This window comes from Aspergillus chevalieri, chromosome 2 (genome assembly GCF_016861735.1).
Source record: "Aspergillus chevalieri M1 DNA, chromosome 2, nearly complete sequence".
Taxonomy (NCBI): Eukaryota; Fungi; Ascomycota; class Eurotiomycetes; order Eurotiales; family Aspergillaceae; genus Aspergillus; species Aspergillus chevalieri.
The window spans coordinates 3,886,942-3,912,787 of NC_057363.1; the positions used below are offsets into that span (position 1 = coordinate 3,886,942).

Genomic DNA, 25,846 nt, shown 5'->3' on the forward strand with positions numbered 1-25,846 from the left:
CCAGGGATTGAGCCATGAATTGCCTAGTAAGAGGAAAGACGGCTGCCTGCCACAACAAGTTAGTCTCCGTGGCGCAATAGGTTAGCGCGTCTGACTGTTAATCAGGAGGTTGGAAGTTCGAGCCTTCCCGGGGACGACTTTTTTTGTCTTTTTCCCCTCCACACATCTTGTTTTTGGCCTTCTTTTCTCCTACAATATCACGTCCGGCAACACTTCTTTTTATTCAACTCTTTTCTTCGATTTATTTTTATTTTCTGATATTATTCACTTCCCGCGAGGCGTGATCCGGAAGGGGGCAGGCAGTGACCAGTGACAGTTACATACGAACTGCATGGCAGACCAAGCAACCTTGAATGAAAGCCCATGTTTCATCTTGAGCAAGAACACAGAGGTCATGGTATATCGTCCGCCATATCCTTATCATATCTGATTAACGCACTTTCCCGGACACCCATATCAGGCGATTCGTGGTCATTGCGATAACAGCCGCTAGCGATGCGTCCGTCCTCTTTGCGAGTCTCATGGGTACGACATAAAAGACCGAACATTGATACGGGTACTCCTTTCAAATTGGAACTCAGGGCGGCGGAATGGATTCGATTATGGGCCACTGCTGGACATTTCCCGCGTCGCCCGTTCGCCGGAATTGAGACCCGGATAAATTGACATGGGCGGGGGAGCAGACCTATCGAACACCATCATATGTGTCCGATCGTGCTATGATGCCCCACGATCATCCAGTGCATGTATGAAGACGTTCCTTTATGCCTTAACGGAGCAGGCTAAGATCATTCGTCTCCGTGGCGCAATAGGTTAGCGCGTCTGACTGTTATGCTCAAGGGCTGTTATCAGGAGGTTGGAAGTTCGAGCCTTCCCGGGGACGATTAGGTTTTTGTTTTTTTTACCCCTAAGGGTTTGGGCTGGTGTCTCTTTGCGCTAACCCATACAAACCCCCAGGCTTGCGTTTGTTCATGCGCGCAAAGGTTTTCCAATGAGGCTATCCCAACGCTTCGTCCGCAAATCTTAATATTGCTCGGCTCGAGTGCCATGTTATCAACGACCTCAACTGTTTACGGTGATCGCAATGGCCATTATCGTGCTGACCATAGTGAGGTTTGAACACTTCGACATGGCCACATAATTCCACGTCCGGAAAAACACCGTTCGCTCAACCTGAGCTTTCCGTCGCCCCTGGAACAGGGACCGTATGTGAATTCAAACTTACCACAATGCCATTCACACATCAGTTCTGTATCACAACGGGATATCAGATGTGCTCGAATCGTCGTTTTTTGATAGTAGTTACGAGGGTTTTTAGAACGTGACAATGTCATTGAAGAGTTTTTTCGGATGACGTTTTTTTTGTACCACACCTTGGCTGCATATGCTTCGTTGGCTGTAACACTGGAATTAGAATCTCAACTATATATCTCTCAATAAGCGAGTGTGTAGAGCAAACGATCTGGGCTCATATCAACGTTATCTTATCGATAAATTTTATCGAAAGAATCGAGATCGCCGATTCATCTTGAGCTCACCTCCGTTAGCTTTTCATCCTCCTCACTTATTTTCTTCTGCTTCACATCCCAGTTGGTATTCCGGATGAAGCTGAATAAAGATTAATCTATTGAAAATCTCTCAAATTGTTGTATAAAAAGCAATGGAGAGCGAGGCACCGTTCACCGTGGGCACTGACGTCGACGCGCAACCGCGGTCCAGACCAGCTAGCACGAAGAGTCCAGTACAAGTGCATGTTGATTCCCAAACACCTCTGCTACAGGGAAGCAGTAGTCCGCCAAGCTATGAAGAACCGAGACTCCCAGAGGATACTTCGGATGCGCCCGTCACAGAGCCCAGGAAATCTTGGAGAAGTGCCAGTGTGAGTAAGACAGCCATTTCAGTCGGTATTCGGTGCTGACCCAGTACTCAACTAGATCTTCTGGCTACTACCATTCCTCTTATTATATATGATCGGTTTTGGTGGGACAGTTGTACCGAAAGTCAACCTGATCCTTACGCTGCTTTGCAGAGACTATTTCGCGGAGAAAGCGGCCAAAGATCCAAACTTTACATATCTTCCAGTCCTACTAGGTGATGATAACGCGCAGTGTCGCATTCCCGAGGTCCATTCTCTCGTGGCCCAATTCCAATTGTATTTGAATTTGCTGGCAGGAATTTTATCGGCTCTGGCTAGTCCTAAACTAGGTCAACTCTCAGACCGCTACGGCAGGACTAGAATAATCGCGCTGGGCACGCTTGGTGCTGTACTGTCGGAGCTGATTACCGTTATTGTGGCAGCGAAGCCAGAGACTGCGCCGGTGAACTTGCTTTTGCTGGGTGCAGTCTTCGACGGGCTGGGCGGCTCTTTCACCGGGGCTGTAGCTCTGGTTACTTCATATGCTTCAGATTGTTCTCGTCCGGAGACGCGCAATGTGGCTTTTGGGTATTTCCATGGGGTTTTGTTTACGGGAGTTGCGGCTGGCCCGTTTCTGGCAGCCTTGGTGTTGAAACAAGGTGGCCGCGTATACGATCTCTTTTCTGTCACATTGGCGTTCCAGGTACTCTATTGCCTGATAGTATGGCTGATTGTCCCTGAATCTTTATCAGAGGAGCAGCAACAAATCGCTCGAGAAAAGCATCGGATGAAGCGTATGCACGAGGAGACCAATTGGATCTCTCGCTGGAATCCACTAACCCTCATCGCACCTCTTGCAATCTTGGTGCCACCCGTTGGCCGGCCAAGTACCTTCTTTCCAAACCGCGGAGGCGCAAGTCGAGACCTGTGGAGAAACCTCGTTCTTTTATCCACCATGGATACGGCAGCGTTTGGAGTGGCACTAGGCACCGCGCAAGTGGTCATCATCTATGCAGAATACATGTTTGGATGGGGCAACGTCGAGTCAAGCATGTTCGTCTTCATTGTCAACATAGTCCGGGTGGTCAACCTCCTACTCATCCTCCCACTTGTGGCCCGAGTATTCCGCAAGCCTGCGACCGAAGAACATTCGGTTGCGGGCTCAGACATGTTGGACATCACCCTCATCCGCCTATCAGTTGTGTTAGATGTCATTGGATATGTTGGCTATGCTTTGTCCAAAAATGGTTCCGTGTTGACATTCTCGGGCATCATTACAGCATTGGGAGGCATGGGGTCACCCTTAATGCAAGCTTCGCTGACGAAGCACGTTCCGAAAGATCAGATAGGGCAAATTCTCGGGGCTATCGGCTTATTGCATGCCATTTCTCGAGTTACTGCTCCGGCGCTATTCAGTCTGATATATAGTCTTACTGTAGGAAAGTTCACCCAAGCAGTGTTCATCTGCTTGACCGGTATATTCGGTCTTGCATTGATCTGCAGTTTCTTTATCAAACCACACGGTACGTGTGCCTTCCTCTCATTCTTCTGCCACTTCGCTAATGTCATTCGCAGTGTATCTTGACATTGATGATGATGTCCCTGGTGGCAATGATGACGTCCATGAAGAGGAAAGGGAAGATGATGCCCTGCTGCGTGCTTAATGCACCTATAAAAACTCATGGCGGGCCATGTAGCGACTTGTCGAACTAACTATGTGTATTCTTGCCGTTGTTATAAGAAGTGCGATCTCTTTTAGATATCTACAAGAATGTCATGAACAATGAAGCGGTTAGATGAAAGGGTATCGACATAACATCTTATGCACTTGCACTACATGCATAATCCCAAAACGGAATAGTGCCATCGTATGATTTTACGGCTGGCGAGAGATCCCACTCCGCCACGCCGGGCAAAGTTTCCGACACCAAAAAATCAACATTGATCCGATCACGGCTAACCGCACGATCCAATTCCCTCCCAAAACCCTGAGAAATTGAAATCTCGCCAATGCACTATATCTGAGACCTGTATGAGCCCGCTGTCCGCGCGGTTCACAGGTCCCTTTTCACCCAATCATGGTCACCAAACCGACAAGCAGCACCGCCGGCACTCCGGCCGTTCCGTCTCGAAATGCCCTTCGGCTCCTACGGCGATTAGCACTCGCTGGCTCGACGGTGGGGAGCTTCTGCACCGTGGCGGCGATTACATATGATATGCACCGGAGGGTCCGCGTTGCAGAACGGATTGTTGAGAATAAGCGGGCACTGCAGACTTCCGCGCCGAATTACGATGCGACTTCTGCGGCGAGACGACTGGCCAGGATGATGGAGGCGGCGGAGGCGGGCGAGTTTAATGGATCTGAATCGGTGAGGGAGGATAGTCGGAAATTGCATGATGGTTTTCAGGTTGATTCTCCTGTCAATGCGGGGTCGCATGGCCTGGAGATCGACCCTGCTATTGAAGAGCTTAAGGCTCTGGAAAAGGAGGATACATTACCGGAGGCTACGCAGTTGGATAGACCGGATACTTACTGGCAATACCCGAAGCGATTACGATTCAAATATACGAACAAAACGGGCTTTGGGAGTGTCGTTAAAAAGCCGAACACAGACCGAATAGGCATGAAGGAGCTCACGTCTTCAATTGAGGAGGGAACGCCTGCCGCCCAGCAAATGCAAATCCTATTGGATCACGACCGGCCAATCGAAGCCGCGCAAATATTCCTGGAAGCTCATCCCGCCTCGCTGAAAGGTATATCGACAGGAAGAAAGGAGCTTGCGAAACGAGCATTCTACGTCAATTGCAACCAGGAAAACGTGTTCATGGCAAGGAGTATCTTTGAGCGGCTGGAGGAGGTGGATCAGAACTCGGTCACGCCACGGATGTGGAACGAGCTGTTATTTGCGCTGGCGAAAAAGGGGTCCATTGAATCCACTGCATCCCTCTTCTCTCGGTACCGGACTAAGTTCCGCCTTCAGCCTGAGATGGTGGACATTGTCCTCCGGTCCCTGCTTGAGTCCCACAGACTTGCGACTGCGAAATGGCTTATAATGAGAAACTTGCATGTGGATCGTGACTGCGGGTTGTGCGGTGCATACCTGACAGGTCTTTGGAAGAAAACGAGGAGCATTGAGCTCATGAACACACAACTGATGAAACTATTGGCTGCCTTACCAAAAATAGACAAGCCGCCTACTGACAAGCTCTTTAATCCCGTGGTCAAAGCATATATCGAGTTCGGCCGCTTGGGTGATGCCGAAGCTTTAGTACAGAAAATGCTAACCACATGTGATCTGCCACTTAACTGTCGGACTATGGGTTTGCTGGTGCACGGGAGGGCTCTGCGGTGCGATTGGGAAGGTGTTGAATATGGATTGCAAAAAATGCATGATCTTGGATTAACCAGACGACGGTTCGACTTTGTTCGGATTTTCGATCGCATATTTCTGGAGTATTGGGTTTCGCATTCGGGACGGGAGATCCGTGATTATGTCTTCCGTTGCATCGACAAATTTGATATCGTGCCGGATCGAGTCCTATACAAACACATTCTAGAGGCTTTCGTGGAGAAAGGAGATAGGGATATGATTGCCGAAATGATCGACATGGCGCGTGAGCGATCCTGGAAGATCAAGGTCAATGAAGAAGAATTCCTCGAAACGTTACGGGCTCGACGCTTGGCACTTGAGGATAGCCCGGTAGGATTCTGGCAGATGCTCCAAGCAGCGCGGATACGACACGGCCAGGCGGCTGCATCACAACAGATACTTGGATACGACCAGCGATCCTTCCCGTCACCAGAAGTGAACAAGCTGCCCTTCACGCAGCAACCAATGCCTTGGTACGAACGATCACTTAAGGAGGTAACGTCGTCCAGGTCTGTCGATCAGTACCAGAGGCTTCACAAGCAAATGTCGCATTTCATGCATGCAGGCAAGATGGCGGAGGCTCTGAAATGCTTCAACACTGGCAAAAAAGCAGGATTCCACATGAAGCAGATTCACTTGGAACTGGCGGCAATTGCAACCTTACTCGAGCATGGCATCACTGCCACGCGGGCCTTCATCGATGTTGAACGTCAAGGCCTCCCAGAATGGTCCAACCCAAGATTCTTCACTCAAATTATGGAGGTTTCCGGTACAGCAGAGAGCGAACAAGTGAAAATGGCGATTTTCCGATTCTACCAACTCTGTTTGATCAACAAGAAGATGAACCTGAAGCACCATATCACAGTAGCCACCAGCCGGCGACTGATCGTTCTGGGAAAGCCAGACATCGCTCTTGATCTCCTCACAACGGTTTACATGTCACGATACCGAGCTTTCGCAAAATTTGACGGTATATGTCTGAAGATGTTTATGCGTGTTTTTGCCGAACTAGGGAGCCTTGCGGGTATCCGATGGGGTATTTTGAGTGGTCTTGCGCGGCGTGGTCCGGTTACTTGGGACTTGGTTGTTGAGGCTCGTCGGGTATTGGGTGCTTTGCATCGGGAATTCAGCGCTTCTCCGTCGCCAGCGAAAACTGAACAGTTGGAGTATTTGGATCACATTGCCGATCTGCTTGAACAGAAGAGTGAGAAGGATATCAGCAAGTCGGAACCCGAAATAAATCGCGAGGAGTCAGCACCAAGACAAGACAGACTGGACCGGCCTCTTGATGAAGCAAGTCTCTATCGGAAGGAGAATATCCATGATATTCTCGAGGGATGGGATGAGAAGTACGAATTGGAGTCTGTTTTGCTGACCATGGATAAGTCCGGGGGTGAAAAGAGGTCGAATGATCTGGGGCAGAAGATACCTGCTTGTTAATGAGAGAACAATCGTTGTCTCTCTTATTTATGTCATTATTCAACTTGTATATATTCGTGAAATTGTACTTTTAGTGTACTATATAGGTCAGCTGACCAACCTAAAAAGGAAGATCATACAATGTCAGTTCCTGGATGCCAAGACCGCCTCTTCACATGTCACGCCACTTAAAAAAAGTTCCTATGTTACCCCCTTAATCCGACACTCCAGAAGCCATCATCTCAATTCCTTTCTTTTAAAACTATTTTTCACGAGATTATGCTCCAGTATCCGTCATTCGCTCGCCAATCCCGTTGACCGTTAACCAATCCTTCCCCCGACCATCTTCCGCAACATGACCTCCGTGGTCTCGAACGGCCACGCAACTCCTTCGAAGCCTGTCATCAGCCACGCTGAACAACGCAGAGTCATCCATCATGACGCAGACGTCTTAATCGTGGGCGGCGGAATCCTCGGCTGCGCTCTCGCAGTAGCTCTAGGCCGCCAAGGTCGCAGCGTCCTCCTCCTCGAAGCCTCCCTGAAGGAACCAGACCGCATCGTGGGCGAACTCCTCCAACCCGGCGGCGTACACGCACTCGAACAGCTAGGATTACGAGATTGTCTCGATGACATTGACGCGATTCGCGTGGAGGGATACTACTTGACATACTTCGGAAAACCAGTGACCATCCCGTATCCCCGACAATCGCCCTCCGAGCCGGTCCCCGAGGGCCGCTCGTTCCACCATGGCCGATTCGTGATGAAGCTTCGTGAGGCGGCGAGGACGTGTCCGAATGTGACTATTGTTGAGACGAAGGCGACGGAGTTGATTACTTGCTCACATACCAAGCAGGTTCTGGGTGTGGAGTGTGTGAATAGGGATCAGAGGCGGGATTGCTACTTTGCGCATCTCACTGTTGTCGCGGATGGGTATGCATCGAAATTTCGGAAGCAGTACCATGCGCATGCGCCACGGGTGAAGTCACGGTTTTGGGGGTTGGAGTTGATTGACGCGAAATTGCCGATGCCGCATTTCGGACATGTGCTGCTTAGTGATAACCCCCCGATTCTGGTTTATCAGATCGGTTCTAGGGAGACGCGGATTCTTATTGATGTTCCTGAGAACTTGCCGTCTGCGTCGGTGAAGAATGGGGGTGTTAAGAATCATATGCGCAATGTCGTTCTGCCGTCGTTGCCGGAGGGTATTCGGCCGTCATTTCTGGCTGCGCTGGAACATGGTACGCTGCGGTCAATGCCTAATTCTTTCTTGCCAGCGTCGACAAACAAGACGCCTGGTCTGATGATTCTGGGTGATGCGTTGAATATGCGTCATCCTCTGACCGGTGGTGGAATGACGGTTGCTTTCAACGACGTGCTGTTTATTCGCGATCTCCTCAGCCCGGAGAAGGTCCCTAGTCTATCAGACACCAACAAAGTCCTCAAGCAGTTGTCCACCTTTCACTGGCAACGCAAGCAGGCATCATCTGTCATTAATATCCTTGCCCAAGCCCTTTACTCTCTTTTCGCTGCAAATGGTACCCTCCCCTCAAACCCATCCATACTGAAAACATCACTAACAAAGAAAAAAAAGACGAAAAGCTCCGCGCCCTCCAACGCGGTTGCTTCCATTACTTCCAACTCGGCCGCGTCGAAGGCCCTGTCAGCCTCCTAGGCGGTCTCGTCCAGCGCCCCCTCGTCCTCTTCTGGCACTTCTTCTCCGTGGCTTTTCTCTCCTTATGGCTTATTATCCGCGACGCGCCGCTGTGGAAGCTGCCGCTCGCGCTGATTCAGTGTGTGCTGGTGTTTTGGACGGCTTGTGTGGTTATTTTCCCGTATATGCTTATTGAGGCGTTTTATTAGGCAGGACTGGTTGATCTGGGTTTGATGGGGTTAAGTGGTGTATTACTATCACATATCGTGTTTTTCTTGCATGGTTGTTTGTTTAATTACTAGTACCTAATTTTATTATACATGATAGATGTACATAATCAAGTGTCAATCAGTGTCTTTGATGTCAGTGGTCAAACTACCCTCATGCAACTCGCTCATATTATGTCGATTCCTCACTGTCCCAATCAACCACCTCACGAACTTCTCCGTGATATAAAATGGCGGAAAACGCCCATCACCACCATCTCCACACTTCCCGCTCTCAACTATCTCCTTGAATGTATCCGCAATACTCTCTAGAATGTTTAGATCTTCTTCAAATGTCTCCGCGGAGTTTGCGGCAATCATATACCAGAAGAGAGTGATGATAGAAGTTAGGAGTGATTGAGCGTGGATCCTATTCACAAAGTTAGATTCCAGCGGCTTGAGTAATAAAAGTGGGGAGGGAAGAGAGAAGACTACCAGAAATTACCTGGCATGATGAAATGCCTCGTCCGCACCATAAACAACAACGTCGATCTAGCCGCTTGATGACACAGGTTCATACTCGATGACAATAACGGCGACTGCACTGCACCACTACCACTACCACCATCACCTCCTCTGGTGGCGGTAGTACTGGCAGCACTAGCGTGAATCCTCCCCAAACAAAACCAATACTCCAGATGAATATTATACCCCCTCAGACTCATATCATGCAGCAAAATATCCGGCACATCCCGTCCCATCCCGGATAGAAAACTATCCAGCGGCAGAGTAACCGGGAACGCAGCCTTGAATTCACTGAGTTCCTGATCTAGTTCGCGGATATGTTGCAGTTTTCTCGCCTGTGCTTCTGAGGATTGCGCTGGATGTGTTGGGGCATTCTTTGAGTAGAGAAGTGTGTAGATCTTGGATTTTATTAGCGACAGACGGAGATCAGATGGGAAAAGCAGCTCGTTTGGCGACAGCGGCTTTGAGAGGAAACGGTGCGTTGAAGATTCGGAGACATATGTGTCTGGTAGGGAGAGAGTGCAATCGCCATCGTGGATCAAGGGGGGTTGGAATTGTCGGAGGGAGAGGTCTTTGTCGATGAAGTAGATTAGCCAGAAGAGGGCTCGGGTGTGTTGCTTGTTCGTTTGGTGGTTGGCGCGTAGGTTGTAGAGGACGCGGACGGACATGGAGAGCAGGAGTTCTGCGAGTTGGGCTTGGCCGGTGGGGAAGATGTAGAGGGCCTGTTGTCGTTAGACCATGGTTCTTGATCGTTGTGGAGGAAGTTTACCAGTAGAACTAAGCTCTCCAACGTTCTTAGATTCTCACTGTCCATCATTAACTGCGGTATCAAGCCCAATGCAGTTTGTATATACGCATCAGGTTCTGCATCTGCGAATTCAGGTTCATGCCTGTGAATCCTCCCAAGAAGCGCTGTCAACGCAACCGGACGCGCTATATCCGCTGCCTTCATATTATTCCCAGGTTGACAAATGATACTCGGATCAATGTCCGAGGATAGAGTCTCCGTTTGAACGACAGGAAAAACAGAGTAAAGCCCCGTTCTCGAGAAATATTCAATTGTGCGCTGGACTAGCTCCTGCGGAGGCCATTTTGGGAGAACGGTTCTTGATTGATGCGCTGGATATTGTGCTCTGAATGAGTAAGATACCTGGTCTAGGAATTCGTCAATGTTGAATATATAACCCGCCCGGTGAATAGCAGAAGAGAATGTTGGGTCACAGTATGACAGATGTTTTCGAAAGGCCTCTTTTGCTGCATCGAAGCCGTACGAATCCAGCCCGTCAGTCGAGCCTGGACCTGGCCATGCCGTTGGACTAGGAATTAGCCACGGAGTCTGGCTCTGATAGCGCGCTCGCTCTGCTCTTAATGCTTCTTGTAATTGCTGTACTTTGGCTGTTGTCTCCGCCAGCTCCCTATAGCCATTAGCCCAGCGTTCCTTCCAAGGAAATGATACGGTTCAATTCTCACCTGCGGATATCCTTCCGCTGCCTAACTCGCGGCGTAAAAACACACTCCACCCTCGCAAGCCTACAGGTCTCACATGCTGGTTTTTCACCATCGCAACGGACCTGTCAGCATCAGTACAGCGCACATTTTTTCCTCTCTGTTGGTTGGTTTTGAACGTACCCTTCGGTACCGACATAAATCGCACGCCGTCCGCGCTCTGCCCCGTTGGGAACCAGCACCAGGGTCCCCGTCCATGAAATAAATTACTCCCAATTACAGCTGGAATCGAGAGTAGTATGCAACGTTGTGGAGATATCTCAGCCAGGTTTTACTCCGCAATGGGTTAGGGGTTGGTTTCCGGGGGAGCCGTCACGGCCAACTCAATCTAACTTTATCTTGACGGGGTGGTTTGGCTTGGCTCATCCGCGATTCATGTTCAGTGCCATGATGATATTTTTCAATATCTTCAAAGAAATTCGAGTCTGTTCTGGGGTAAAACAAATTACGCAAAAAGCTTTAGGGCACGGAGCTGTTACGTGGATATAGCCACGCGTAACTGTAAACAAACGTGATTGGTCAGTGCCCTTTGGTCACGGGACTTTTTGAGATTTTGATGATGAAGCGGGTAGCTCAGGTTCGGGGAATCGGGAGCCGATAATCCGACTGCACGAGGCTATATGGCGTACAGAAGATGGAGAGTATATTATATGCCGAAGGGAATAATATTGAAGTCTATGGTAACCACACGTAGAACAAGTGCTTGAGTGCTTGACTATCTAAATACGTGTAAACATCGACCTATATAAAGATCCCCTGGCCTCGGTAATCGGGCCGACTATTTGTCCGATAGATCCTCATCAGATGAGATTGAGATCTCAAAAACATTCTTGAAGATGATCTTGAGATGCAACATTTTTGAGATGAGATGAGATTCAACTTTTTGATATGGTATCTATATCTCATCCCAGCCGGTAATTCCGCCTTTTGATAGGTAAATGGCTTATTCCTTGCAGTAGACAGTTCGGCCACTTGTTCGCCGCCACCGCACATATCATGCGCATGCGCATTAAGGCCATACACGTAGGCGGGTATACATCATGTGAAGGCACAGACGACGCCTGTCGAGCTTTCCGTTGCCGGAACCAGAAGAACAGCGCAATGATCGCCACAGCGATCACACCGGCAGCGACGCCAACCCCAATTCCTACTTTTGCGCCCGAGGAAAGCCCTGCGGAACTGTCTGACCCGGCAGAATCTTGCGATGGAGAAATGTCCTGGGTTGCTGTAGCAGAGGCTGTGGCGGGTACGCTATTGAAATCAGTCAACTGCCACCGGATTTCGATACCAAAGGCATTGAAGTAGCCGGGAGAGCTCATTTCACCCGGGGTGCTTGTTTTGGAGCCATCTGTACCAGACCAGGTGTATGTATATTTGGTGGTAACATTTGGAGCAGGCCCCCAAACGCACACTTCTGTCCCCAGCCCACTTTGGGATCCGGTCGTCAACGGAATCGGGATACTTGTTGTGGTAGACATAGATTCCCGTGCTTGGTATAATACAGGGACCGGACGAGTTCTGGGAGAAGAAAGAAGGCAAAACAACCTGCATTGCCAGTATTCTTTGGATCAGGATCACAGTGCACAACATTCCTTTGAGCCCCTAAATGCCCGTGCAAGTAGCTTATTATAAGGTTTTACGATATCCGAGTGCTAATTAGATCATATTAAGCATGTCTATTATGTCGAGAGATATTTTAGGGTACATAAATTCAAGTATAAGTTGTGACGGTTAGCGGGGCGCCAGAAACGGCTCTCATTGAACCACGCTTCTGCCGAGCCCTACCGCCTGCTGTCGACGGGAATACCATTGCCCTTTGCGGTATGGCGTCTACTGTATCAGGGATAGCGCCGCCTCAACACATCCATTGCATCTATAAAAGCCCGGCATCTCCCCCTCAAAGGACCACGCACTTTCTCTTCTCTTTTTCCCTCTCCTGTCTGCCTCGCCCGGTGCACTGCCCTCTTACCAAGATGCCGCGTTACCCGACGATTACCCTTTTCCAGTATGGCGCCGGAGTGGCCGACGGTCATCTGAATGATTGAGACATTGAGACCTTGTTACTGTCGCTTCATTGGAAATCGACCTATCCACATCACCCCCCTGATGCTGTACTACTGCTTATGATTGCAGTAATGGGCCCTTTCATGCTTGGTCCGCCAACTGATCAGCGACTTTTGAGTTTTTGGCTGTTGCTTCCGGCCATGCATCCTATTTGGGCTTTCCCTTGAGGACACCTGGATGCTCAGCTGCCTTGCTAAAGTCTTTTATCTCAAAACCTCATGGTTTACCCTTCGGCCAAGCTCCTGAGTTTCTACATGGGATAGGGAACTTCCTGATTATCCGGCATCCAGGTCTGGCTGTGAACTGGATGGCAACTCTCCCCCTCCACAGCCGTCTTTCGACCCCACCAGGATCAATTCATTTACGTATCGTCACCCTGACGTTGCCCAGCCGCCTCTTCTCATATGTGCCCGAGTTCCAGTTCATATTCGCGCAGACACGGCTTAGGACTGCTGTGCCTCCTCCGACTATCTGTGTATCCTTAGCCATTATTCTGCACATAAGAATACTGGTGGACATACCACATAATCGAGTGTTTTGTTCTGGCTAGCGAGACCGAACGCGGTGCTAAATCGTGTCTCATGGGTGAATTGAGCTTGTGTCTCTAGAGACAGGGAGATGAGAAGAGCGCTGGATTGTAAGAATCCTCGCATTCTGGGACGCCTGGAATTGCTATTACTGATTCTGTCATTATTGTTGAATATCAAGTGCCAGTCATGTTATACTATTCATATTCAGGGGTATGCTCGGGGTTAGTCTGGTCCCGGGCTGGTCCAGCCAGGATGCAGCTATCTCGTCTTATAGGATCGCTAGATTAATCACACTACTGTATGCGCTAAAAAAATCCACTGATTGACCTCGCGGCCAGACGAGGAAATAGTGCTTTTTTTTTTGTTCAGAACTTCGTGTTTTCGATACTTCGGAGGGGTTAAGCGGCGTTAACGGAGTTTAAAGGCCTTTTCCTGATCATAAATAGAGCAGTGTTCACGCTCTCGAGGTATGGAGGACTAATGTATGTACTTTTCCTTGCGGCGCAGGCGCATGAGCAGGTAAATGGCTATTACCAATCTCTTGATGAGCGCGATCCAAAGCAGCCTGAAGCGCTTAATGCTTAGGTTGATTGAACTTGGCTTGTGTAGATGGGTCAGGAGTCCATCCAGCAGGTCTTGAGGCAGGATTCACGTATGGGCAGCCAGTGAAGCGGTGGTTGGCGCCACATAGGCAGTTGGTTCGTTAACCAGCACGTTTAGGAGCCTCGCTGCTCGACGATCCATTTCCTTCAGAGCGACCCTGGAAGATGCCAAATGCATTGTACTACTTCCGGGATTGAGCTTTATGGATAACGTATTGTTGTTCAAACTGGTGGATCTCGTTTTGTAAACCTATCTGATCCTCAGAGCAGTTAATAGTTGCGGCACCCCGGTCTGCTTGAGCCGGTGCACTGCCTTAGCTACCTTGTTGTCGAGATAGAGGTCGAGCGGGCAAATATTAGTTTCCGCTTCCATAGTTGAGATCGGGGTTGCCATATATGCTCCTGTGATCGTCCTCAGGCAATCATTCTGTCTTGGCCTGAGTTTAGTTGCGAGTCCCCTCGGTGTGGAAGCACCTGCACTCTTCCCTGGCTGGTGCCACGCTAAAGCCCCATGAACTAGAGCGGGTAGAAAGACCATCTTGTAGACAAGGCGTGCCTGTATTAGCGGGAGGCCCCAAGTAGAGGCGGAGAGACATGTCAATGCTCGGGTTTGGGATCTCAGTTTTCGTGCGGGTCTCCTCGAGGTGACTACCCCATCAGAGGGCTGGGTCTAGCCACACCCCTAGGATTTTCATAACCTGGGCAGGCGTCTCCGTTTGACCACTAACCGCGATTTCCGCTTCCATATTATAACACCACCGCCGAGAGAAATGCATGAGTTCATATTTCTCAGGGGCGAAATTCGCCCCATACCGCCTCGCCCAGTCCATGCAGCGACCGTGGGCTCTTTCTAGGTGTCTGCAGTTATCCTCTGTGAACCGCCCAAAAGCAACCATGTTCATATTGTCGGCAAAGCCAATCCGGTCGAGCCTAGAGTCATGCTTCCCACACTCCTCGATTAACTCTGCGTTATAGAAGAGGAAGAGAATCAGGGAGATAGGGGAGCCTTGCGGCACGCCCCCGGGTAGCAGAAAGTCATCGGTTTCCTCGTCGTCGAAGGCAAGCGTGGTCCGTCGCTCTAGCATGAAGGAGTTTACCCATCCACAGATGCTTCTCGGGACCTTCCTGCTTCTTAGTACGTGGATCAGACGCTCCCGGGTCACCCTATCAAAGGCTCCAGACATATCTAAGGATAGCATGGTGGCCACAGCGCCTCAATGGAATTTGTTAATACACATCATCTGTATATCTCACGACGACTGTACGAATACGACTGTAGTTGATGGATTACAAGGGAAATTGTATCTTAACGAGTCATTGAATTCCTAATCCTAATTCGAGAGCACTGACACTGTTGGGTAGAATCCACAAGTCACATAGTCCTCTTGCAGGCAGGACTTGATGCATAAAAAGGCCTCGATCATCTGTCTACATAGTATATTTCGCTGACTTGAGGTTATCCCCAAGATGAATTACGCTACTATTATCCTCGAGTGTACCAACTTTGTGTTGGTGGTGGGGAGGGACACAGCTGTCGTTAGAGACACTGTTCCAAATGCTGCATCTCGAGCGGGATGGTCGACAGGGTCAGGGAAATTCCATCCGGTTAGAAGGGCATTCAAGCCTTTAGTGGGAATCTCTCCATTTCAACAAGTCCTGCCCTCTCAGGGCCTATAGTCATTATGAGTACCTCCGCATCCCGTCATTGTTCGATCAATGTGGTTTATTAGCGCATCTGTCGGACCGTCCTTCATCACTCTGTCTTAGCAATTTGACAACAACTAGCTATACCACCGTATTTCCCTCCTACAGCCACGTGAATCTAGTTTTCGATGCAATATGCTTGACGATAAACCTGCAGTTTCTAAGTACCCAGTTTGCTCCCTACCAGAGCGATTGAGTTATCGAATTTGAGTAAATGGGGGACAATTTATCCGAGAGACACATGGATGGAGCTTGCTACCGCGTACTTGCTCATTGCGCATGCTGTTGTACAATTAGGGGAGGTCTGTCTTCGATGGTTTAGTGCTTGCATCATCAGTTCGACGCTCTACGGCCGAGGTTGTCTTCCATTTTGGTGAGAGGTTTCATGGAACGTCGTGGACGCGTGAAGGGCAAGATGTTTGGATGCAAAAGGTGAGCGGATGAGAATTTGTAGGACTATTCCTAGCCAAGAACAGACTGGCCAGCGTAAAGTTGATTCCTGTATAAAGGTTGTATATCTTTGGTCAATTTGCGATACAATAGCTGATAGTATTCAGTTCAATCTCTCTGCTTCAACCTGAGCAATCCGTTCCAGGGCAATTCTAACAAGCTCTTGTGTCCTCTCATCTCCATAGCCAGCTTGAGTGCGGACCAAGCCCTGTTTCCAAGCATGCCACCTATCCAAATCAAACCCTCTTTCCGGGGGATCATGGAGATCGTAAACCCGTCCAACTTTGCAATTTCCCAACATCGATCCTGCGGCATATATGAACCACAAACATGCCGTTCGCACAGCAGATTTATACTGATTTTCTTCCTCAAAAGCATCACGGCATGCATACAGTCCATAGATTGAGAAATCCATCCTGTGTGTGGGTTTGCCGTTGCGAGTGATAGCAGCAGCAGCCGTGCTCTGCGCAATAAAGGCAGTATTGTTCTCCCACTTTTCTAGCTCCTTTGGCGTGTGGGAATGATGATGGATAACTGAGAGTAAGTGTTAGTGGGTGATACATATGTGTATATAGTGCAGGATGCGATAAGTCCCCTTACAGGAATTACACATGTCAGCAGCATGCATCCCAAAAGAATGCAAATCTGTCCAAAGATAACCGAAATTCCCACATCCAACCTTCTCCCCCGTCCTCGGGTCGGCCACGGTGACTTTTCGAATCCGTGAGACGAAATCAAGAAGCTTAGTCTGCCGCGTTGGTGCAGTGTTTGCGGCGATATCGATAATTAAGACACAAATATTCCAAGCAACATCGCTGTCGAAGTTGCTTCCGGGTGTGTCATTTTTGGCTAGGATTTCTGTTGTGGTCAGGTCAAGGACTTGTTGTACTGCGTCTGCTGCCGATGCATCTGGATCCGTGACGAGATTGTGTAGGATCTTGAATTCTTGGGTCGGGACTAGATCGGGGTCATATTCTTCCATGATAGATACTGCCTTAAAGATAACAATTGCCAGAAATTGAGAAATAGACAAGAATGGGAGCCCAAGGACTTTTGGTCGTTATATACGATATTCAGCCCTGCACAGCCTTGCGGCGCGGCGCTAGACCCTGATTAAGCAGCCTTATTGTTAGTTACTACTACTACTACTCCTCCTCCTCACCCTTTATCCTTTCATTCCTCATCTTCATCATTATAGCCTGTTAGAGACATTGAATACACGAGAATACTACCCAATATCTTCTAGCTGAACAACACTGCTTGCTTCGATACAGAGAGGCAAACATCCGCCGAAGATGCTCTTGCCTCATCAATCTCTTCCCTTAGCGACGCAATTTCTGCTGAGCCTCCCTCAGACCCAGATCTAATCAAAACAGCCACAGAGATCTCACTTAATCGACTCAAGGATTACATACCCCGCAAAACCCCTGATGACACTGCAGAGGTGCTCAGCGCGTTCATAAACCACTTACCACTCCATGGAAAGAAAGTCATGCTTCACTTAGTTCGGGAAGACACACCTGACAATAGACCCTATGACATTGCTCTTCATTTTACAACTGCTATTCTAATACCAAGTAAGTGTTCAACCTGAGCTGCTTGAAAAAATCAGACTTACAAATGGTTCTCAATAGTGAAGGCTAGTGGTGGCAGAACACCAAATGTGTCGCTCTCACCATTTGAAAATGCAATTGAAGAACGTGACTCCTGGGTTGCAGCGATGTTGGCTTCGCCCACTCGGAACGACCAGAAACGCCTGAAGGAAGTTTGCCTGATGAGGGATGGGTATAAATGTGTACTGACTGGCATCTGGGACGTGACCTCAGTGGAATCAAAACCTGAACTCAACTCCAACCTGCCATGCTCACCAACGCAGCTAGTGCACATTATTCCTTTCAGCCTCGGGTATTATTCAAACAACGCTGGTGAAGTAATGGCACCATCCTCCCAAGGTATGATGACAGAATGCTGATTGTCAAAACACAGGAAAAAGATATTGGTCGACTGGAATTTGCCTTGCATTCGACGGTTAATTAAACCTATATAACCCCATTTTGAGTTTATATTAACATAAACAGGAAATCGCAAATACTTACCACGTTGAAATATATCCCAGATTTCAGAAGTCGCCACTTTCAACCTTCTTGCCTTTGCCTGATCAAGACGGTAGAAGACTGGTCCAATTTACCACATCTTCTAATGAAGAGTTGCCACATCCCACGATTCTCAACACCCACGCTGTGCTAGCGAAGATCCTTCACGCGTCCGGAAAGGGGGAACAAATTGACAAAGTCATGAGGGATGAGGGACAGCTGCGCTGTATGGCTGCTGATGGGAGCACAGACATACTTCAACTGTATGTTGCATGTGAATTATCTGTGCAATGATTTGTACAGCAAAATTGCCCAAATTCGTCTCGAGGTATTGATACCTCGGGTAGAAGATGACACATGTTATACGTGTGCGTTCTCTTATATTATCTTTTAAAGGAATCACTGATCTCCGGCCTTTAACACTCATGGGCGTGGGTTCATTGTTCAGATTCCGATCGCTCCTCGCACTTTTGCACGTCAACTGTCAATTTCTAGATATCTTTCCATCTACGAAATATGTTGAGATGATGGCTATGAGAGCCCTTTCCTGTTCTCAAGGTGTATTGTCCGTCGGATACGGCTATTATATTATTTAATCAAGTTAATTGTCCATGTCTCGCCCTAAAGCTATGACAGATCCTATTCCATGAACTCGAGGCCGCAGATAACTTTCAGACTCTTGTCCCTATGAGTTCCCGGGGTGGGACCTTCTATAATATGTCTGGTCTTTTTCCTAGCTCCAAACTCCTGTATGCGCAGGGCTTTCGAGCAGAGTGCTCTCCTTGTGTTTTTCAAGGCAGAGTGGGTGTGGCCTAGGCTGACTCTCAGCTCAGGCTACCCTCCCAAGGCCAGTTTACTGAGGCGAACTACTCTCTGGTCCATACTAAACAAATCATTTGAAAGCGTGTGTGAAAGGAGAAAGTCGATTCCATTACATGCATAAATGCAAGTTCATCCATCCCATCCCATCCCATTCCGTCTAGGTTAGCTCAAGCTAACCCTGACCCGACCCGACTCCAGAGGTCCTAAACACATCGAGGAAACAAAATACAGAGAAGAGAGAAAGGAAGAACACACCAAGGCATTTCTATACATAACCACAATGCCCAGTTCCGGGAACCTGGAGCTGACAATGTAACCGGCAGAGAAGGCAGTCGAATCCGGATCAAGAAGTAAAAGCGTTCAATACACACAGATGCAAGAAAATGGATTTTCCGATTCCAGTGCAAGTAACACAAACCCCGGGAACAAACAAACGAAGTGAAAGCAAACATGATATCTAAAAATGCCAAAAATAAGACAAGAATAAATGTGTAATGAGAAAAGGTTGATAGCATGAGAAAAAGGTACAGGAGAAGCAGAAACGAAAAAACGAAGAAAGAAAAAAAAAAAAAAACACCGTCACTTCATCTGGTATCTAAGATAAGAAGTCGGAAAACGCAAAGACACGCAAAACAGACAGGTATCCTGACAACAGTTCGCTAGGGAATAGGGATATATGGTTATTGATTTGTGCAAATAAACGCCGATATGTATGGATGCCATTCAAATGAAACATAAAAATGAAAAAAAAAAAAAAGTCAGGGGATCAACTGCCTTCAATGCCGTATTATTTCATCTCAATTCAATTCTCCTGTTCACTGCTCGTCGTGGTTGTTGTGTTGGAGGACTTGGCCCCGATGTTGATCGAAATCTTCTTGGGTGGTGCGCTGACGTTGCCGGTACTTTGCGTGTTTCCCTTTTCTATGCTCCTTTTTCGTCGCAAAAACCCTGAGCTTCCCGAGTTACTGCTCGTCGAGCTTCGTCGTTTCGGTCCGCCAGAGGTTAGCTTGACTAATTCGTCTTCGTCTTCCTCTTCACGGCGACGCTTCTCTGATAATCGTTCAGGGGGTGGCTGGGATGGTGGTGTTGTAGGTCTGATTTCAGGAGATTGTGTAAGGTGAGGCTCTTGCCTCGAGGGCTTTTCTTCTTGTTTCTGGGCTTGTGTCGAGTCCGATTGTGTATCCATCGCATCTTCATCATCGTCGTCGGGGTAGTCAACTAATGGTTTGGCGGCTGGAAGAGGTGGAAGAGTAGGGGCATTCTGCGCGGCATCGGAATTGGTTTGCTGCCACTGTAGCTGATTAGCATACCATGAAAGATATGACTTCATGATGTGGCTCACCTCCTCCTCATCATCTGATGTATTAAAGTAAGCTTCTTCGGCAGCATCCATCTCCCCAACTCCTGGCCACCGCTGTCCATTAGGCTGCACTCTCGGTGTCTGCACTTCCTCGCCCCGCGCAGACAGCGTGAACTCAGCGTCAGCCCCGTAGCCCTGCATCTGTTCGTACCGGTTGACCAGGTTGATGAATGTATCGACATAGATGATGCTCAGGAGCTTTTCGCGGTATTTCTCAACCACGTGCACAATCAACGTTTTGATGTTTTCCCTTCGAATGCATTCGAAGAGTTCGAGACATGCTGAGTTTAGAAGGTTGTCACGGGGCATCGTCTCACGAACAATGTCGAGGATAAGGCCGAATGTGTTGTGACGTGTCAGAATTGCTTGGTAGAATGTGTCGTGGAGGCCAATTAGGCCGCGGAAGAATTTCACGGCAGCTATGCATAGTTAGACATGTGTCATTGAATCCGTAGCTTGTGTGCTCACCCAGTTTGAGATGTTTCTGGGGCACAGTGAGCAACTGTGCTATCCGTGGTGCAATGGCTTCGGTTTGGAGAACATGGCGATTTCTGAACATGTCTTGGCGAATGAAGAAACCAAGAATATCAACAAGATGAGCGTATAATGCCACTTCGTGGAACGTGAGGTCATGAACTAGGCAACTTATTAGCTCTCTTCAATCGCAGTTGTCAGTATAGGAACATACAATTAGTACGATGCTCGAGATTCCCCATCGGCATAAACAACTTCTTGGCCGATTCATCAAAATGGTGTTGTACAAACGCATCAGAGAGAATGTTGTTGGGACGGAGTTTGGCAAAGTAATCGGGGCCAGCCCGACCCATCGCATCCTGCATGGTTACTTGAGGATCAAGCAGGACTTTGATGGCATCTGCCAGTTGGTTCTTAACGCCAAGGTCGGACTCCATATGTAGCAGGTCAATCAAGGTATCCGTGAGAGGTGTCTTCTTCTCGTTGACGGCCTTGAGCATATAGCCGCGCATCAAGATAGGATCATGGTCGAGCAGCGCCACCAGAATGTCGATACCAGTCGTTCTCACTGACGGTCGTGGGTGTTTCACAGCAAAGGCAATTACGGCGAAAAGGCCATGGCCGATGAAGTTGGCGTATAGACTTGCGCGGCCTTGAGGCTGCAAGTTCTTCGCGATGACCGCACATTGGTGGAGGAATTGTACCGCGTCTTCTTTTCGCCTCATGTCTGGGTTCCTGGGGTCAAAGACCGAAAAGAGCTCCTTTAAGAATGCCGCATTCGATTGGATATGGTTCACGATTTCGACCTGGTTGAAGAAAATCAACGAATTGAGGACGGAAAACGTCGGGTCGTCTAGAATCCGTGCTAAAACGACGTCCTTCAAGTATTGTAGGCGCCATGTACAACGGATCTTCTTGCGTATGATAGGGTCCTTGATCGGAACGACTTCCTTGAAGCGGGATTCGTCTGCGAGGTATTGCCGGTGGTTTGCTTTATGAGTAGGGAACTCGGGATCGTCTGGAGAACAGTCAGTACTAATATCGAATTCCATGATGACAACACGCACATTCTAGAGCTCCAACAACTCCGAGGATAAGAGGATCGGCAACGACATTTTCGATGATAGTGTTGTCATTAAGGAGAATGACGGATTTCATGATGCTACAAAGGCGATGTAAATCGGGTAAGCTTTCGAGGTCTTCTGCGACGGAAACGAGAGGGATCAATTTGGTAACGTAGTCGTCGCGGATCACGATTTTAGATAGCGTATCTCGACCGGGTTGCGACATGCTGGCGACTCTCATAATCTGTTCAATTTCTGGTAGGTTCCCGAGCTCCGGCGCGGGTAGCATGACCTGGTGGTAGCTATCAAGGTCTTCTGATAAGTCATCTAGCAGATTCGCATTAGCCAAGAACCGCGCGACGAAAAAAAAAAGCAGCAGGTCCTACCTGTTGTTGCCACACCCATATGGTGTTGGACACTGTGGACGAAATCCCTTAACGGACTGTCAGCCACCCGAATCAAACCCGTCCCAGCAGAATTGGTCTTTACCAGATAACCGCGCAGCCTTCAGCTTCTTGAAAGCTCAGCGCCATATCCGTCCCGGTGGGCTCCGTCCATACGATTAATGTCTCTGTAGTCGCACAACCATCAGTAACTCATCATGTGAAGCACGCCGTCAAGAACAACAAAGCACACACCTTGCTGCTTCTGATACCCATCATCTCTGTTTATTTTCGTTTCCAAGAGCACCCGACCAGGCTCATCTTCAGACTCGACGAATATTCGCGGTTCATCCTGCAAAATTTTCAAAAAGCCTGCGTTAGCGACTGACCATCTTCCTCGGAGAAAAACAAGCGCGATCACAGGCGCTGTTGCGCGAATGTCTGGGGCAAGCGATTCTTACTTCCAAGAACTGGCCGGTGCAAAACCCCGTTCCCCGATCAAACCAGTCATTATCCCTGAGTTCGTAGACCTTGACGCGCTTGCGAACGCTGGGCGGTTGCGGCTCCAGCGCCATGATCGGGCAGGGTGGAAGAAGGGGATGTGGCAGTGTCTCGTCACTCCGGGCTCGATGTGAGTGTACCGGTGCGAGAGGAGAGCGAATGAGCGAGCAAGCGAGTGGGAGGAGGGAGAGCGACGAGATCGGAGGAAGCGAGAGCGGCGGTCGCGGGCGGTCGCGAGGAGGTCACGGGAGACGCGAAGATAAGCGGAGGATAGGAGAAATAAATGAAGCGATATAGGAGATGGCGGAGGTTGAAAAATGGGATGTTGATGGATGGAGATGGGGGTGGAAGTCGGGCGATGGGCGGTGGTGGTGGACGATGATGAAAGATGTTTGGAAGGGTTTGACTGCGATGGAGATCAGACACCAGCCAGACTCTCTCAGGCTGAGGGCGGGCCACCAGTTGGCCTCGGCGGGAATATTCAGAGAAAAAAAATAGTTAAATTAAGAAATACCAGTGAAAAAGCTGTGAACATAATTATAATAATAGAAAGAAGAATATCACACGCGACCGCAGTTTGAGAATCATCCGGAGAATCACCCGACCGTTACTCGCAGAGAGAGCGCACTGTGCGTGTTATTGTTGTGTATCTTAAACGCTGGGCAGCTTCGAGAATGTTTCTGACACTGCACTCCGCGATCTACAAGCGCAAAGTCAAGTTTCCAGTGATATTTTTACCCATGTTTAACTGGCCTTACCGGGGATTTCGTTAAGGGAACACTAACAGGGGGGACGGGTATCCCGAGGCCCGAGCAGTTTATGGTTATGGTTATGGTTAAGCTGCGTTGTTTGGTCCAGGGCTCTGTACTTAATCTCATTCATAGGGGAAAGCCTCACGGTCAAAGAATGCTCTTTATGCGTCCTCATCCATTCCCATCCATACGGTGTGCATGTTCCTCCATACGTATAATATGTACAAGTATCTGCTAGAAAGATTCCAGAAGCAAGATGAAGTCATTCCGGCAGAACTTATCATGTGACCATACTCAAACAAGCCTCTTTCTTGACTCAACCAGATCAGGAAGACTGCAGACTCGACCGAATCCTGGCGAGTCCAGCGAACGGTGATTGTCAATGCAAAGACGCAAAGCGGCTCTTCGCATGCATCTTGTCCTGTCCGTGCTTGCCTTACCACCTTATTTACAAGGCAGAAACAACTACAGGAAATCATTGGCTATCGGCCATTCCCGCCAGCGGGACCTTATCTGATAGGCCAGAACGATGAAAGACTGTTATTATTGGCCTGAGAGGCCCCACAAGGCCTCGGCTTCTTATCGATGACGGAGCGATTCCCGATAGGGAAAAGTGCAGGTTGGATCGAGATTTCTCCTCTTTTGATTTTTTTCTTCAGCCATTGGATTTTGGGCTGTTGGAATTGGCTATCGATTTTGGATTTATACCCCTCTCCTTGGTTTTTCCAGCGCTGTCAACTTCGAGAGCCTCCAGCTCATCGCACCTGTCGGCGTTTGAAGCCTGCCGTCTTCCCCGCTTATCCGCAGACCGTGTGGTCACACCTTGAACTCCAGATTGCGACACAAGAATAGTACAACGAGCGTACAATGGCCGATTCCAAGGACCAGATCGCTGTTCAGACTACTTCCGCCGGACCCGACACCACCCTGTCGCCGCACCTCACACCGAAACAAAATGCCTCGGTGGTTGTCACCGCCGCGGAGGGAGAACCAGGGACATCTGGATCTGGGTCTGGAGATGGAGGGGAAGCAGAACCAACGGCAGCAGGGGACCAGGTAGACGAGCAGAAGAAGGGGTTTTTGGCATACTTCAAGACAAAGGAATTTTATATCACTTTGGTGCTGGGGTGAGTTGTGTCAACCAGGTTCTGGTCATGAAGCGCATACTGATAATGGGATAGACAAATACTGGCGATCACCAACACATCAACGAGTACATTCACAACACTACTGAACCTTCAAGGGACATCCATTCCTGCCTTCCAAACATTCTTCAACTACGTCCTGTTAACTCTCATCTTCACCCCGTTCACAATATACCGCTACGGCTTCAAGCGCTGGCTCCGCGTCGTGTGGTATGATGGATGGAAATGTACCTACCACCCAATATACCCTCTCCTCAATAATCTAGTCTAACAAAGCAAAGATATAATCCTCGCCTTCTGCGACGTCGAAGGCAACTACTTCATCGTCCTCGCCTACCAATACACAACCATGATGAGCGCCTCCCTAATCAACTTCTGGGCCATCGCCGTCGTCGTCATCGTCTCCTTCATCTTCCTCCACGTCCGCTACCACATCACCCAAATCGCCGGAATCCTGATCTGCATCGGCGGCATGGGCGTACTCATCGCCTCAGATCACATCACCGGCGGCGACGGGGCAGCTTCAAACGAACTAAAAGGTGACCTCTTCGCCCTCCTCGGCGCCACGTTCTACGGTCTCACGAATACCTTCGAAGAATACTTCGTCAGCAAACGCCCCATGTACGAAGTCCTGGGCCAAATGTCCCTCTACGCACTGATAATCAACGGCGCCCAAGCCGGCATCTTCGACCGCGCCTCCTTCCGCTCCGCGCACTGGAACGGTAAAGTCGGCGGCTATCTCACCGGGTACACCCTCTGCCTGACGCTATTCTACTGTCTCGCGCCCTTACTCTTCCGCCTTGCCTCTGCGGCGTTCTTCAACATTTCCATGCTTACCATGAACTTCTGGAGCGTGTGTATTGGGATCAAGGTGTTTCATTATACGGTGCACTGGATGTATCCGATTGCGTTTGTGATGATTATCGTGGGGCAGTTGATTTATTTCCTTGGGAGACGGATGTTGGCGGAGGCGAGGAAGCCGTGGCTTGGGAAGGATCAGGAACGCGGTGTTGATGGATTGTTTACGGCGAGGAGGAAGATTGATGCGACTGTTGGGAGGGGGGTTGTTGCTAGTTCTGGTTCTGGTTCTGGTCCTACTGGTGAGGATTTAGGTCAGGGTCAGACTCGAGATGAAGGTGAGAGGAGGGATGCTAATATCGTTTGATGTCCGGATATACCAGGTTTACCACGTTTCATTTATTCAATGGATTTAATATCATATGCCCAAGATACCAGTCACTGTCCAATGTATATCCAGAATACAATAAGTAAATAGTAGTGTAAGGCAGACACCCATGCAACTGCAACAACCGATTCAATGCCAAACAGCCCACCGCACCCCTTTTTTACACGTAAGAGACTTTGCCTT

The 25,846-nt window shown here is 49.0% G+C and overlaps 7 protein-coding genes and 2 non-coding genes across 9 annotated transcripts; 6 read left to right on the top strand and 3 right to left on the bottom strand.

Moving 5' to 3' along the window:
* Positions 1-62: 62 nt before the first annotated feature.
* On the top strand, positions 63-136 carry ACHE_t20031S. The gene has a single exon. It is a non-coding gene; the product is annotated as a tRNA-Asn (tRNA).
* A 658-nt stretch (positions 137-794) lies between these two features.
* On the top strand, positions 795-883 carry ACHE_t20032S. The gene has a single exon. It is a non-coding gene; the product is annotated as a tRNA-Asn (tRNA).
* Positions 884-1,660: 777 nt separating this feature from the next.
* On the top strand, positions 1,661-3,519 carry ACHE_21333S (putative tetracycline-efflux transporter; the record flags this gene model as incomplete). The annotated part of the gene is made up of 3 exons (XM_043275404.1): positions 1,661-1,879; positions 1,935-3,378; positions 3,431-3,519. The coding sequence occupies 3 exons, from the start codon at positions 1,661-1,663 to the stop codon at positions 3,517-3,519; spliced, it is 1,752 nt and encodes a 583-aa protein (XP_043134397.1).
* Positions 3,520-3,933: 414 nt separating this feature from the next.
* ACHE_21334S (pentatricopeptide repeat protein) lies at positions 3,934-6,666 on the top strand (the record flags this gene model as incomplete). Its single annotated transcript, XM_043275405.1, has 1 exon — positions 3,934-6,666. The coding sequence occupies one exon, from the start codon at positions 3,934-3,936 to the stop codon at positions 6,664-6,666; it is 2,733 nt and encodes a 910-aa protein (XP_043134398.1).
* Positions 6,667-7,000: 334 nt separating this feature from the next.
* Positions 7,001-8,505, top strand: erg1 (squalene monooxygenase erg1; the record flags this gene model as incomplete). The annotated part of the gene is made up of 2 exons (XM_043275406.1): positions 7,001-8,180; positions 8,237-8,505. 2 exons carry the CDS (start codon positions 7,001-7,003, stop codon positions 8,503-8,505), a joined length of 1,449 nt encoding a protein of 482 aa, XP_043134399.1.
* Positions 8,506-8,640: 135 nt separating this feature from the next.
* Positions 8,641-10,731, bottom strand: ACHE_21336A (uncharacterized protein; the record flags this gene model as incomplete). Its single annotated transcript, XM_043275407.1, has 5 exons — positions 8,641-8,932; positions 8,998-9,749; positions 9,797-10,442; positions 10,498-10,598; positions 10,657-10,731. The coding sequence occupies 5 exons, from the start codon at positions 10,729-10,731 to the stop codon at positions 8,641-8,643; spliced, it is 1,866 nt and encodes a 621-aa protein (XP_043134400.1).
* A 5,255-nt stretch (positions 10,732-15,986) lies between these two features.
* ACHE_21337A (DUF3632 domain-containing protein) lies at positions 15,987-16,865 on the bottom strand (the record flags this gene model as incomplete). The annotated part of the gene is made up of 2 exons (XM_043275408.1): positions 15,987-16,417; positions 16,493-16,865. 2 exons carry the CDS (start codon positions 16,863-16,865, stop codon positions 15,987-15,989), a joined length of 804 nt encoding a protein of 267 aa, XP_043134401.1.
* A 2,735-nt stretch (positions 16,866-19,600) lies between these two features.
* PSY2 (SMEK family protein) lies at positions 19,601-22,654 on the bottom strand (the record flags this gene model as incomplete). The annotated part of the gene is made up of 9 exons (XM_043275409.1): positions 19,601-20,089; positions 20,141-20,577; positions 20,627-20,794; positions 20,847-21,650; positions 21,700-22,023; positions 22,083-22,129; positions 22,186-22,267; positions 22,335-22,431; positions 22,541-22,654. The coding sequence occupies 9 exons, from the start codon at positions 22,652-22,654 to the stop codon at positions 19,601-19,603; spliced, it is 2,562 nt and encodes an 853-aa protein (XP_043134402.1).
* Positions 22,655-24,199: 1,545 nt separating this feature from the next.
* On the top strand, positions 24,200-25,642 carry ACHE_21339S (DUF914 domain membrane protein; the record flags this gene model as incomplete). The annotated part of the gene is made up of 3 exons (XM_043275412.1): positions 24,200-24,459; positions 24,514-24,704; positions 24,759-25,642. The coding sequence occupies 3 exons, from the start codon at positions 24,200-24,202 to the stop codon at positions 25,640-25,642; spliced, it is 1,335 nt and encodes a 444-aa protein (XP_043134403.1).
* Between the last annotated feature and the right edge of the window lie 204 nt (positions 25,643-25,846).